The sequence below is a fragment of the Prinia subflava genome, chromosome Z, assembly GCF_021018805.1.
Source record: "Prinia subflava isolate CZ2003 ecotype Zambia chromosome Z, Cam_Psub_1.2, whole genome shotgun sequence".
In the NCBI taxonomy this organism is placed as follows: Eukaryota; Metazoa; Chordata; class Aves; order Passeriformes; family Cisticolidae; genus Prinia; species Prinia subflava.
The window spans coordinates 7,072,138-7,087,031 of NC_086283.1; the positions used below are offsets into that span (position 1 = coordinate 7,072,138).

General features: G+C 38.9%; 1 protein-coding gene across 1 annotated transcript in view; it reads left to right on the forward strand.

Moving 5' to 3' along the window:
- The window catches only part of COL25A1 (collagen type XXV alpha 1 chain), a 302,634-nt gene that overhangs the window by 142,275 nt on the left and 145,465 nt on the right, over nt 1-14,894 (forward strand). The window contains exons 3-4 of the mRNA XM_063423866.1: nt 9,989-10,033; nt 12,114-12,121. Of these exons, the coding sequence (XP_063279936.1) occupies nt 9,989-10,033; nt 12,114-12,121 (53 nt within the window). The remainder of the gene's footprint in view (nt 1-9,988; nt 10,034-12,113; nt 12,122-14,894) is intronic.

Here is a 14,894-nt window from a genome sequence, read left to right on the forward strand (position 1 = left end):
ATTATGTGATGGGAATTTTACTTGTTCTTGGCAATAGTTTGGAATTTAGGTTTGTTCTTCAGCTGAGAAGAAAAATCAGAATACATGGAAAACTTGGGTACCTTAAAAAAGTATCCCAAGTTTTACAAATGCACTAAAACTGAAAGAGGCTACAGTCATTTAAAAGCACTTCTATTAATTAAAATCTGTACTTGTTGAAAATTGTAGCAAAACTCCCATTTTATGATGACCAGTTGGAGTAATCTGAATTATGATCCTTAGGTAATTTTATTTTCATTATTGCCAGTGAAATTAAACCACCAGTTGTGATCGGGATTGTGAGGACCTGACATACTGTTTTTAGCATTGCCTCTTGCCTGTCGTTGTGAGACTGGATTTTCAGTGGCTTACATTTTTGCCAAAAAAGCAATTGCAGTCTGTTGTTTTTTCTTTGCAAGCAGGACCAGATGTTTAAGAATGAAAGCTAAAGGAAACATAGTCTGGCTTTACCTCCTCTTTGTGAATTAAGTCTCACGTAGCTGTAATTTGTAGTGAAAGACTGAGGTTTACCCTTGGCTGATATCAGGTCTGTGTGACCTTCTGCTATTGTCATGTGTGGTTAAAAGATGGCAACCCAGCTTCCACAAAGTTAGAAGCCTTGGAAAAATCACTCCTTTCATATGCTAAACATATCCCATGTTTGCACTGAGGTGAGCTATCCTAACTGTTCCAAAGCAAAACTAGCAGCCTGGTTTCATCTACCAAGAGTACCAAGAGTGTGTCTAATCCTAATTGTGGGTGCTTGAGCAGGACTTTTTTCCAGTTGTTGCACCTAGCTTGCTGGTGTACTGGGCCTGGCAGCTGAGATTCAAATGGCCAGCAAGAGAAAAGAATGCAAACAAAAGAGCAAAACAAGCAAACAAAATCAGATTGATGAAATGTGAAGGGAAGAGGACACGAAGAATGTGGTGGGAAGTTACAGCAGAGTGAACAACTTTATGTAGGACTTGTGAGGAAATAGAAAAAGCCTTTTTAAGTCTATCATGATGTGGAGATTTGAGCCCTTGTGTGGCCCACACATCTGAGCCTATGATCATACTGCTCTGGCATGGGAGAGGTATCCTTTTGTCCTGAGAAGAGATGTAGATGTTTAGCTGGTTGAGGAAGCTTTGAGGCCATGGGTTTCCTCAGACTGGAGTGAGCCTTCAGAGAAAGGAATGACCAAATCTCCCATGCACATGCACAGCCATGAAAGGCTTAGATGAAAAATCACTCAGATATACAAGTAGCACTGAAGCCATAGCCAGGATGGATGGCTGCTCCCTGCTACAGCGTGGAAGGGTACCTGCCATTCACTGGGGTCAAGGAAAGTACTGACTGCCATAGAGAAGTCCCCATTTCACAACTATACGGCCTGGAATGCTGCAGTCCTCCTCTGTCCTTACCTGTAGCCGGTGTTACTCTGTAAATAGTAGGGAGGGAATGACTTGTTCTTGGAGATTATAATTTGACTCTCTACTTGAGACCTATTGCATCCAAAGCACTGCATTTGAGAAGGATAATCTGCTATGCGTCATTGTTTTGTCCTAATTATTTGTCATTTTCCTGATGGCAGAACTTTGACACTGAGATATGACTCCCACTCCTAAAGGTGGATGGAGGATTAGCTTTCAAGGACTTCTGATTCTGAGGATTTTGCTTTTGTTTGACTACAGTTGTACCATGTAGTTTCTTTACCACCTGGCTGGCTGTGTGTCCTCAAAAAGTGTCTGAATTTCTTTCTAAAGTTAATTTAAATTCTGTAGAATCCAAAGAATAATTTAATTCTGATGTCTTATTTAATTCATGTTATTATCTGAAAAAGTTAAATGAAGCTTAAATAGTTTTTCTCAATATGACATATGCTTTTTGCATCATAGAGCCACCTATTGATATGGCATGATAATAATACAATGGAATGGCTAGTTGAAATGATAATACTTTCATGCCTTGCTAGTATAGAATAGCTATCTCTACATGCTTCAGCTGTCCCTCAGCAATATTTGCTAGCCAGGTGATGGCAGCTATTTCTGTGTTTGCAAGATGACCATGTGTGCTTGGAGTGTTATATGTTCATTAAAATAGTTTAACAGCCTTACCAATAAAATTTAGTCTGTAAGAACCATCAGACTGTTCCAGCTCAGGCTACTGGGATCTATTTCAGACTACTTAGGCAAAATAGATCATAATTATATCTGGATACAAATGCTGGGATCTGACATGCACCATTTCATTGGTTGCCTTCCAAATGTGAGTCTTCACCTCTGACAACATTTTAACTATCATCAGTTACTTGTACTCTGCCACACCTCTGTGGTGATGCTGTGAAACCTGTAAAAACGCAAAGTTCAAGAACCTATTCTTTCTGCATAGTTAAGTCTTCCAAAAATGAGCTCATGTAAGCAGCAATGTTTCTTACCCCAGTCCTTCTACTATTGAACAAAAAAAAAAAGAAAGAGAGCAAATGTCATGATGATTGAATTTTGGGACTGTAACTCACTGTAAGACTTCTGTGATTCTGGAAAGTTTTGATGTATGTATGATTAGGTCAGTGAACGCACGCCTGAAACTACAGCTGTGGCCAAAAGTGTTGGCATATGTAGGGATAAAGTATAATACAAAATATGCTGTAGCTCTGCTATGTAAACCAGTGGTTCCACTTTGGTGTTCCTATAGAACATGAAAATGTCAATAACATAAAAATGCAGAGGAAAAGAATGGTGTGGGGGAAGATTTACAGACAGAACAACTTGCTCTCACACCTTAGCTGTGTTAATAAGGTCATGTGTAGTATCTGTAGAAAGCAGACAACCTACCTTATATTGTGGCTTTAAGAGAAGAGACATGCACCTAGTATTTTTTATAGTGTTTAATGAGCTCAGGCTTCAGGTTGGGATGGGAACCTGTAGCCAGCAGAGCACCTAAAGGGGAATATCCATTAAGAACTCAAGCATCTAGGCCCAAGGAGCAGCACCAGAAGCATTCACAAAGTTCTCAGGCAGCTTCAACCCAAAGAATTTTCTGAGGGGTTGGCAGGGAAATCGTGACTTCAGACACTCCAGTGCCTGGATCTGAACAGAACCAAGCAAATGTAAGACATTCATGCCAGAAAACTATCTGTGAAGAGTGCAGCTGGAGGGAGAGAGAAGTGGAAGTTGTGTGATGTTTAGGAATGCTCAAAACCCAGGATTACTATGAGCCCTTGACTGTAACTGTTACAGAAGGAAGGCATCTTTGGATGTACAGGTGAGATGGAAAACAGCTGGTGATGAGTGGTGTCCCTCACAGCTCTGTCTTGGTGCTCTTTAATATCTCTGTCAATGGCATAGACAGCAAGATTGAGAGCACCATAAGCACGTTTGTAGATGACACGAACTAAGCAGTGCAGCTGACACAACAGAGGGACGGGATGCCATCCAGGGGGACATGGATGAACTACAGAAGTGGGCCCACGGGTACCACAGGAGGTTCAACAAGTCCAGGGGCAGAATGCTCTACCTGGGTCAGGGCAATCCTAGATATGAGCCGAGACCAAGAGAAGAACTCATTGACTTGTGGAGCAGGACTTGGGGATTCTGGTGGATGAGAAGCTGGACATGAACTAACAGGGTGCACTCACAGCTGAGAAAGCCAGCTACATCCTGGGCTGCATCACGAGAAGCGTGGCCAGCAGAGTGAGGGACCTGCAGTACTGTGTCCAGCTCTGAGATCCCCAGCATAAGGATGTGCATCTCTTGGAGTGACTCCAGAGGAGGCCACCTTGATGGTCAGAGGCTGGAAACCCTCTCCTGGGAGGACAGGCTGAGAAAATTGAGATTGTCCAGCCTGGAAAAGAGAAGACTCTGGAGCCCTCATTGTAGCCTTTCAGTACGTAAAGGGAGCTTATAAAAAAGAGGGTGAACAACTTTTTACAAAAGCAGTTAGTGCTAGGACAAAGGGCAACAATTTTAAAGAAAAAGACAAAATATTCAGATTAGGTGTTAGGGTGGTTTAGATTACTGTGAGGGTGGTGGAACAGATTACCCAGAGAAGCTGCAGATGCTGCTTCTCTGAAAGCATTCAAGGGCAGATTGGATGGGTGATTTAGTGGGTGGCATTCCTGCCCATGGCAGGGGGTTGGAAGCAGATGATCTTTCAGGTTTCTTTCAAGCCCCACCTTTCTATGGCTCCGTGAGTATATAAGTATATATATATATGTGTGTGTGTGTGTGTGTATGTGTGTGTGTGTGTGTGTGTGGGCAGGTCTCGCTATTTTGCAGGTGATGGTAATGGGATTCTTCGTGTGGGCAGGTCTCGCTATTTTGCAGGTGATGGTAATGGGATTCTTCCTCAGTGGCATCTGGTACTAGTGAAATTGTTATACTTGATGTCTCTAGTCAGGTCGTATTTAGCATGTACAGAAATGGTACAAATCTGACTTAGAGCGGTCAGGTTGCTTTGCTGTGGGGATCAGACAGACTAATTTTTGACATTTGTTCAGCCAAGTTGCATAATAGCTTCTGACACGTATCCAAGCCCTGCAGTGCAATGATACTTCATGGTGAGCCAAATAGATGATGCATTGCATGTGAAACAATGGTTGTTATTTATCCAGCCAAGACTCAAAATGAGGTAGATAATTTTATGAGGTAGGAATTTCAGGCAGGTTGTCAAAGAGAGACTGAGGTACAAAGCAGACTGTCATGTCGGGTGGAGTGGTTATGCAGAGTGTGAGGAAAGAAGGATCCAAGTTCTACATGAGTTGAGCTGAGAAGAGAGTGGAGAGCAGAAAAGGCTGATGAAGCAGCCTGCAATATATCCATGCAGAGTTTACAGGAAAATGCTCAGCTTTGGAGATAGAAATCTTCCCGTTGGTGGCAATGCTGTGAGAAGGGACCACGGATGTGTCTGTTGAATGTTGTGTGCCCAGGTAGACATCGCTGGGTGTGTGCTCAGCCCACCGGGGTGTTTCAGTGCTGTTTGCTGGGGGTGGTGACCATTCCGGCAGGTGGAGGCTGGCAGGATGGGGCACTTAGACTACCTGAAGCCACCACACTGCTCGTGACATGTGTATTTCACAGGGGAAGGTGTCAGGCTCAGCGGCTGCTCTGCTCGGCTCCCAAGCGCTGGCCTGTGTTGGCAGCTGTGCTCCCATGGCTCTGAGGCAGACAGAGGTGCTGCTGGGGAGGCTCTGCTCTCCCTGTGAGCAGTGAGGGGTTGGCTCTCTTCAGTGCCCTACTCCTTCCTGAGTCAGTTTGACAGGGAGAAATGTGAAGTGGATAAAATGATGACAGCTAGGTTATACTTTGAGAGCAGAAAGGAAGGAGTTGGATTCATTTGCAGCTTGGAGTGATGCAGCTTGAAATGCAACCAACAGCAATTATTTGACCAGTGTCAGAGTTGAATCAGAAAGGATGATTTGGTTGCTATAGTTCAGCTGATTTCTGGATATTTTAATCCAGATGATTTTGGCAAGGCTGGCAGTTTCATGCCTGACAATGCTGAAGTAATTGTACTACCTTCAACGAAGTTGCTCAGGATTTATTCTGAGAATGTGGCTGTGTTAATTCATTTTTCTGACTTGGCAGGCAAAAATCCTGTGTTGCTGTGAACTTCATGTGAGATAGCATGTCTTTTGAAATAGCCAGGAAAATATTCTTCTTCTCTTGTGCATGTGGAATACTCCTTACCTTTAATCACAGAATCGCTAGGTTGGAAGAGACCTTCAAGATCATCAAATCCAACCCATGCCCTAACACCTCAACTAAACCATAGCTAATAAACTCGTGAGTCTGCGTATGAGACAACATATGAGGGGTGTGCTGGGCATCAGTAAAAGAGGGATCAGGATTCTGAACTCTTGTGTTATTCTTAGGTTGGTGCATGGTTTGGCGTAGCTCTTACTTGCAATGACAATGAATAGCTTTTGGAGTTTGTTATAACCAAAGGTATTTCTTTTTACTTGGTAATGCCACTGTATTTCTTTCCAAAATTAGGACAAACTTGACTTTCTAGATCAGCTGGTGACCAAATGGCTGAGCATTTGATGTTCTGGCAGGTGCTGTAAGAGGAACTCTGTGTCTCATCCACCAAATGTGGTGGGATTTTCGCTTTTTTTTTTCAGTCTGCCATTTTTGAAATGTAGAATTTGTTTGCTGCAAATATATCAATAAATGTAAAGAGTGCAGGTGGTGTTGTAATTTTGTGCAGGGTGGGAGGGTTTTTTTAATTTGTGGTGGTTTTGTGTTTGTTTGACAGACTCTTATGGTATGAAAGAGCTACTTGAGTGTCTGACATTTTGTGCTTGAGAAGATAAATTCCGATAAATAATTAAATTTTAGTTTCAATTATCTTTTAGTGCCTTTCAGTTCCAAAATTCTTTTCATAAATATGAAAGCAGTGGCATTTTTTTAATTGAATGGATTTCTTTCTAAATCTTCTGTTGATTAGAATTAGATTCATAACCAGTTTTCGAAGAAAAAAATAATTTCAAATATTTTGAAACTAAATTAAGTTAAAAATGAAAAACAGGTAATCTGGAATTTTACTCTTTCTCTCTACAGGTAGGTAAATATAGTGATCCTGGAAAAACAATGTTTTGCCCAAGTTGGCTACTATAAACAAGGTTTTGCTTATTGCTCAGTATCATTAGTATTTATTAAATTAGCTCACTCCACTGAGATTCAAACTCCTATTTTCCTCCCTAATATTTATATTTTTAATATGAAAACATATTTTAAAACAAAATACCTATAAAATACTCTGGAATAAATTCAGTTCAGGATAGACATTTCTGATACTTTTGAAGAGACTTTTTTTTACCTCAGGCGGGAGAGTTCAGAGTAGTTGTGTCATGTTGAGTGTTTTGTGCAAGCTGTAAAAATCTGTGGGCTTGATGTAAGATGACATTGTCCATAATACAGCTTTATTCACTTCTCCTTCTGCTATGATGAGTCTCCACCAAATCCTCCAATTAGTGCAAAGTTATGAAATTATAGACAGATGGAAAATTAATATTTATAGAAAAATGCCCAAGGTTTTGATAGCTTGATCTGCAGCTACAGATGATGTGTTAGCAGTTGAGATTTAGAGAAAGCAGCCTGTTCAGTAGAACACAAAAGCTTGTGTACTTTCTGAAGCAGTAGGTCATCTAGTGATGACCATAAATTTCAGAGTTAGTTTACTGTGAATTGAAACCATCTGTGGTAAACTGTTTAAAATGAATTAGTTTGTATTGGTAAAAAGTAAATAGATAAATATACAGAAACTACTTCCTCAAATGGTCAGCAAAATCCACTAGAAGTTTGCAAGATCCATCTCTCATCTAACAATTAATTAGAGTTTTGCAAATGCCACCACCTTGACAGACTTGAATAGTGCACAAATCAAAAAAGTTTTAATGAGAGAGAGAAGAGATACATATCAGTGGCCCTTAAATACTGCGGGTGTGATGGTTGGGGACAGTGGTGTGGTTTTATTAATATTGGTCTAAGTCCGGAGTAATTTTCTGAACCTCAGCGGTCTGGTTACTTTGGAAACATAATAATAACAGTAATTTTTCAGACAATTCACACATTTAAATCTAATATTCTTAGAATAACGTCTTAAAAGGGATCAGCATTTGATATCAAAGGAAAGAGTTGAACTGGAGACTGTTTTCTGCTGTCCCTGTATACAGCTAAAGTAGCAACATAGTGCTCTATGGAAGTCTAGTTTTCATTCCATCCTAAAATTCATAGCTTGAAGTGGCCTTCAGGATTTTCTCTTAGTAACTTTAATATGTTTTTCTGGTAACCAAACTTTTTAGCTTTAAAGTGCTGTTCCTTTCTCAAAAGCAAACCTGGTAAAGGGCTTGTTTATTTATGTGCACCCCTATAGCACTGTTAAAGTTTAATACAATAAAATATCACCACTCTGTTTAGGAGAATATTACTGCTATGTGCACAATGACATGTCACTACCTGGAGAAGAACATTCTAAGTTTCTCCTGCACACCCGTGTTCATGTTGAGCCCAAATGCTCTACACAGATGCTCTACATCTGTGTTGTGAGCTTGGTTACAGCTCAGAAAATCTCCACAGAGGGCCTCTGCAGGGCTGTGTGCATGCAGGGGGATTCTAAGAAGTTTTGGTGTTAGTTGTTGGGGGGGAAAAAAGGAGATGCATGTAGAAACTTGCTGTGTCTGTAACATGCTGTTTCCTCTGTAAGAAGTTTCTACAGATACCCCTTGCAGGAGGAAATTGCAAGATTCTCCCATACTTTAGTGACACTTTTTGCCGTTTTTCATGATGCCAAAATATTTGGGCTATTGACTGTGACTATCTTATGCCATTCTTGCTTTGTATAATATTGTCATCATTCCACTACTGTAATTATTAGAACAGGCAAGAAGGATTTTAGTCAAATTTATAAAGCTCTGATAGGAGTAAACCTCTTTACATTCAAGAGAAGAGCTAGCTTTCTGTTTTCTTTCTCCTCGTTTCTCCTTCTTTTTCTCCTCTCCTTCTCCTTTCTCTTCTCCCTTCTTCCTTTTTCCTTCTTCCTTTCTCTTTAAATCAATAGTATTTTTTTCATCTGGGGAACTAATGCTGTTTCATATGTATCTTGAAATTGTTTCACGAATGATGCATTTCAGCATCTTAGTCTTTTAAGCCAGGTTGCTGCAAGTATATAATGCAAAGCTATTTAAAAGCTATGGCATGATGCTTCAGCTGACTTGTAAAGTTTAAAGTGGCAGGCCATTTGCACAAAGCCACCTGTGCATCTCGTATCTATTACAAACGGTGAGACAGAGCCACAGCAGAGGTACTTGTGCTCCTGCACGCGTCGCTGCTTCTGGAAATTCCACCCGTGCGCTCGCCTCCCTTCAGCAGCTTTGAGAGTCCCACCTGTGGTTCTCTTTTCAGAGCAGCCAAGTTTCGGAGCTTGTGTCACCCCCACAGCTGCTGCTTTTCCTCCAAGCTGTACATGGAGAAGTGCAAGTGTGCTTTCCTGACATTTTCAGGAACAGTATGTCAAGGTCACCAAGAAGAGGGGGAAAGTGTCTGCAGTCTGATATTCGAAACCTGCAGTTTTTGGGAAAGGATATTGAAGGCAGAAATGAGGGACAAAAAGGATTTTTCCTTTTTTTTTTTCCTTTTTTTTTCCAGAGGTGACAGCAGATGCTGGTTGTATTATGTAGATATTTGTGGAGAAAAGACAATAAGAAGTAGAGATTTCTTAGCAAAAGCATGCAGTGACTAAGCCATTAGGTTGGGTGACAAATAAATAAATACAAACTGGAGGCAAAGCACTGTACACTGGGTCTGGCAACATGTACATTTTTGTTAAATTTTTGGGGGATGGCAAGCCACTTGATGATTTTTTCATCTCTTGCATGTTTTCAAATAAAGGCTGAAAGCAAATTCCAGAGGATTTACTCTTATAAATACTGATCTTTTGACTTAATACAGGAATAATTGAATCAAAATTAATGTCCCCCAATATATTTGGCTTAGGATGATTGGAGGAATGGTGCAGCAATTCAGAGGAATACAAAAATGTTTTGGAGAGAAGAAAAGGAACAATTTCTTCTATGGGGCTCATGGTGGAAAGCATGAGAATTGATGGGCATCAGTGCAGCAAGTTGGACATAAAGAAAAATGTTCCACTTGTCAGAAGAATGAAATATGGAGGGTGGGGGGGAAGCCTGTAGGAGTTGCAATGAAAATTTAGATGTGGTTAACTTTTTTGTTGAAGAAGAAGGATGAACTGGAAGATCTTTAACGTTTCTCCCAGGCTTTTTTCAGGGAGCCTATAGTGGCTACCATAGCTGTCAAATTTTCCAAATTTACAAACTTCCTAAATCTTATTTGAGTTGTCTTTTACCCCTGGTCAGCCAAAGTCTCTGAACTTCGTGTAGTATATCAGTCTAATGCCCCTACATCCAAACAAGTGATACTCTAAGTGTAATTTCAAGGAGAAAAGTTACAATTCACCATCTTCTTTTTAGGTCCTCCAGGGAAAAGAGGTAAGCGGGGAAGAAGAGGAGAGACCGGTAAGTTTTCAATTTCCTAAGATCTGTTGTCGTTTGATGTCTGTTTTTGAGAGGATGCATACACAGCATGCCTTGATTTTTAGTTGTATTGCACGTGTGCTCTGAAAAAGAGATCTGAAACTTCTCTGGTAAAATGTTGTGACCCTTGGCATGTATCTGGTGACCTTCCAGATATTTCTCTAGTCTTGGGCATCCTTAATTTGTAGGCACACTTCATAATGCTCGACAAATGCTGTGGCTTTGGTAACACATCTGTAACTCTCAAACCCTTTAGGGGTGTTCTCCCATGTGCACAAGTTGGAACAACTACACATAAGTCAGTAGCTGGAATACTGTGTCAGTGTTAAATCAGGCCCCTTTGGTTTGAGGAGAACAATTTTATAAGGAAATAAAATTCCTTATGTCAAGAATGTTGATAATCAGGGACATAATGTGATAAGTAGACTACTCAGTATGAGAGAAGTTGTTTTATAAAAATGAGCAGTTAATTTCTAACAGAAGTAAGAAAAACATTTGTTGGTTCGTTACCCTGTACCAGGGAGGTTGCTGTTGATAGAAACCTGCTGGTGGTGTATAGCTTGAAATTTCATTTGAGGCAAAGCTGTGAGATGCTGAGCACCTCTTGCTGTTGACATTCACAGGAATTGAATCAATTACCTTGCAGGATTGAGTTTTTCATCAAGGTGAACTTTCTGGAGGCAGTGCAATAGAAAATGAGCATTTCTGTTCTGCTTGGCTGTCTTGTCTAATCTGCCAGCTAGGAAAGTCTTCCAATCAATTTGATCTCTGTAAATATTCTGTAACCTTTCTTATCTATGTAAATGATAATTTATCTGACTCTTAAAAACTATTTCCATGTCTTCCTGAATCACAAAACTAAAACCAAGCCCTGCCTAAAGTTGATACAAATCACCTTTGTATTTCCATTCAGTGTTTTATTGGTATTTACTTCAGAGAAAGATGCTATGATACAGAGGGAAATTCTGTGGTTGAAGATTGATTTACAGATGTTCCTGGAAAATACTTTGTGGGATGCTCATTGATTCATTTTACATCTCAAATAAACAGATGGTAAACTATTAATAAAGAAATGGATCTCTCATTTAAAAACAGACCCACACCTTAAAATGCTTAAGAATGTTTGCCAGAATAAAAAAAATACCTTGGTTGCTGGACAATAAAAGTTACATTGTTAAAACAAAAAGGCTGTCCATATTAAAAGCAGTCTCAAAGTACAGCTGCTGCTGTTTTATACTCTTTTTGCACTTCACTTTATTCAGAAATTAGAGGGAGGCATAAAAGCTTAATGAAATGCCATTGATTTGGGAGCTGCAGCTGCTTAACTTAATAAGACTGAAATAGTAAATTTGATTTGTGGTCCTTTGATAGTGTTTCCAAGAGCTGCTACACAAAAGTCTTTGAGGTCTGAATAATTGAAAAAATGTGCAAATATCACTTCATGAAGTGTGACATTTTAATGGGGGGAGCATTTTATATGCGTGCCTTGAGAGAGGAAGGCAATGAAAATAAAATTCAGCACTGTCAGGTGGCACAGAAACTTCTCCTCACAGGCAAAGTTGGAAGTCTGGAAGATGCTGGTACATGTATTCTTGACTAGGTGCCCAGGTGAAATGCCAATGGTACTTTGTGCAGTTCTGTGGCCAAGCTCTGATCAAATGCTCACTGTGTGGTTAACTGCAACTGGTGATGTGGTTACTTATGCTTTATGTGGAGCTGACAAAACAAATTGTAGTCCATGGCTGGTATTTTTGGACTGGCATGAAATTGCATGGAAATGAAGGGAGAAGCAATATTCATAAGATTGCATGACTGTAATTGAAGATTTGTTAAGGTAAGTGCATGCTTTTAGGCAGTAGTCATGTTTACATGTTTCAGAGCACTACCAAAGCACAAGATTACTTCAGTGGGAAAATGTGTGCCCTGTATTACCAGTGCTGCTCACTGACAATCTCAGGGCCTTGTGCTTTACTCTGTGTGTATTTCTTCAGTAACTTCATCAGCTTACGTGTTCTTCTTTCTTTTTTTTTTACCCCTTTTTCCCCTCTTCCCCACCCCACAGGACCTCCTGTAAGTACATTGTTGGTTCTTCCAGAATCAGGGAGAAATCTGTTAGATCCTGTTAAATTACCAGCGTGATAAAATGATCATGTATACTCAAGAGGGAATTTTGATATTTATGCATTCACATATTGGAGCTGAATAATTTAACCAGAAAGTTTGTTAAGAAAAAAGTCTCTAAATCAATAAAGCTTTATGTTCAGTGCTCCAGATGGCCTTTTGGATTCACAACTCCATGTAAGTATGTTACGTTCATTTTGTCTGTGATTTCTTAACAGATATTTTACTGAAACCTATAAAAACCTGTGAGTATCCTATCTTAAGTCCAGACCTGGCCACTTCTGCTGGGTAGTAAATTCCTCTGCATTTATGACTAAGTTGTGGGATACAAGCTCCCTGTTCTTTAGAGGCATACAGGCTGTCCAGCCATCCATGTGCATCATTTAGTGTAGGAGTGTGACTGTTAAAACAGTATTTCTTTTACAGTTTGAAGGATTCTGGTTTTTTCTTTAATAAATGCAGTACTTCCACAATATTTTTCAAGACCCTATCATCTATCTATTCTATGCTGCATGCATATTTAAGAATATTTAATTGATGTGTTGAATTTCTGCTGAGACTTAAAGATTTTACTGTAAACTGCATATATTGAGTCATGATATTGCTTATCATTGTAAGACTTTGACCATGTGCCCAGCAATTCATAGTGACAAATTCATTAACAAGCCATCAGTGAAAAGCCGGGCTTAATGCATAAAGGTGCTGTTTATTCGAAAGAAACACTGTTTTCCCCAATTTCTTTTGCAGTCTTCCTATGAAACACAATGAGTAAACATAAATCATGTCACAAGCTATTTTTGTGCACCAAGGCAATGTAGCAAGAGTTCACTCTATGCCTCAGTAAGAATGTGTCTGACTTCAGCTTCCTGCTTTCAGTATAGGTTCATTAAAAAACCCAAACAAAAGAACCACCCCCCCTAAATAACTTTTAATTTTGGCAATATTAGTACAAACCTAAAATAGTTTCCAAAACTGAATAATTTTAAGAAGTATCTGACTTTAAATTCAAAGTTTCCTACCTGAAACCTACAAGACTATATCTTGCTGACAGGCAGCAACGGTTTAGGTTGTTACAAGGCATAAAAAAGTGTAGTTTCTTTTCCTAATTCATTTCTGTGTTTACATAGACACTGGCTAGAGGCTACTGTTGTGAACTAAAGTATTGTTTTCACCTGGGAGACTGTGGTAATAGTTTTCATTTAAAATATTAAATATTTGTGTATCCCCCATGAAACTGGATGGAATTAGGTGTATGTTGTAATTTCAAAGGCTGCCATAGTGCTCTGTTTATTTTCCTTGTATATGACTATACATTTCTATATACATACTATATATTTCCTTGTATATGACTTGTATATGACTATAGTGGCACATGTAATAGCAGTTGGAGGCTGGGGTTTTTGAATTTTTTTATGAACTTTTACAACAATCTCAGTTTTCTTCTTTGCCACCTCCATTCTAGTGGAATCTAATACCTTACTGCTTAAGCACTAATTTTTTTTTTCTTCAGTTAACTACATATTGCCTGTCAGTTTACATGAATAATCTTCTTAATATAAAAGAGAATTTCACTGGGCATCAGAAGTAACCACTAGCTTTTTAATTTGAGGGTTTATATAAGTTGAAACACATAATTTCCATTGCCAAAGCTTTGTTTTTTCACTGTGTAATACATATCTCATATTTCCTGGTTTGAAATATCATCACGTGCATAAAAACCAAGCAATACACAAATTATAATTTCCTGATAATGTACTCTGTGTGTTTGTTATGTCATATGTCATGACTGTGTTGTTAATGTGTCGTACCATTTCATCTCATTCAACCAGGGTCTACCAGGGCGAAATGGCTATCCGGTAACTCATCATATATTTATGATAGCAATTTATGGTTACTCTAAAATCCTGTTGGTATATTTCGATTTCTCTTTATTGCTGTCAAAAGGACTCTTCTTTTTATTATTATTTTTTGTTTCTCAGATGACTAGAAAGTGTAGGATTTTCCTTTAAAAACAAAACAAAAAAAAGCCTGCGACAAGTTTCTGAAAAAAAAAGACTATTTACAATGCATAAATGAGATGCAGTGATTGTTTGATGTAAATATTTTGCATTGATTTTCTTCATTCTTGAATACAAAATTCATAATTAATTAACTAAAAAACTTACTAAGGTACTGCATCTCAATTTTCCATATTAGAAAGCTGTAGTGTTGCCATATGGAACCTCTGAGTCTTTTCTTTTAATTCTCTCCTGTTTCACTTGACTGTATTGTTCAATGTATTTTGAGAAAAATGAAGTGTTATAACAGAGGCCCTAGGAATTGGCTGCAGTGACTATCACAGAGTAATTTAATAATGGATACAATTTATTTTTTCTGTCAGTTCCATTCCTATCTTTAAGATTTATTGTCTGAAAAAATATATGAAATAATGCATCTTTCTAAAATCTATTAATAATACATTTCTTTGTAGTAGTCATCAAACTGTCTGCAGTGTCCCATTCATTGAAAGTATATGCCTGCTGTCACATGGGTATTAGAAACCAACTGACTAACTGTGATAATATATGTGCACAACATAGTGAGTGTTGAAGTATAGTAATGATCTTATTTATAGCACTTGATCATGTAGCTTAAAGGGCCCTCCCAGATTAATTGGGCTATGTCTTTTAGACAAAATATATTTAAATTTTCAGTGAATTTTAAAAATGTTTCCATTGGTAAA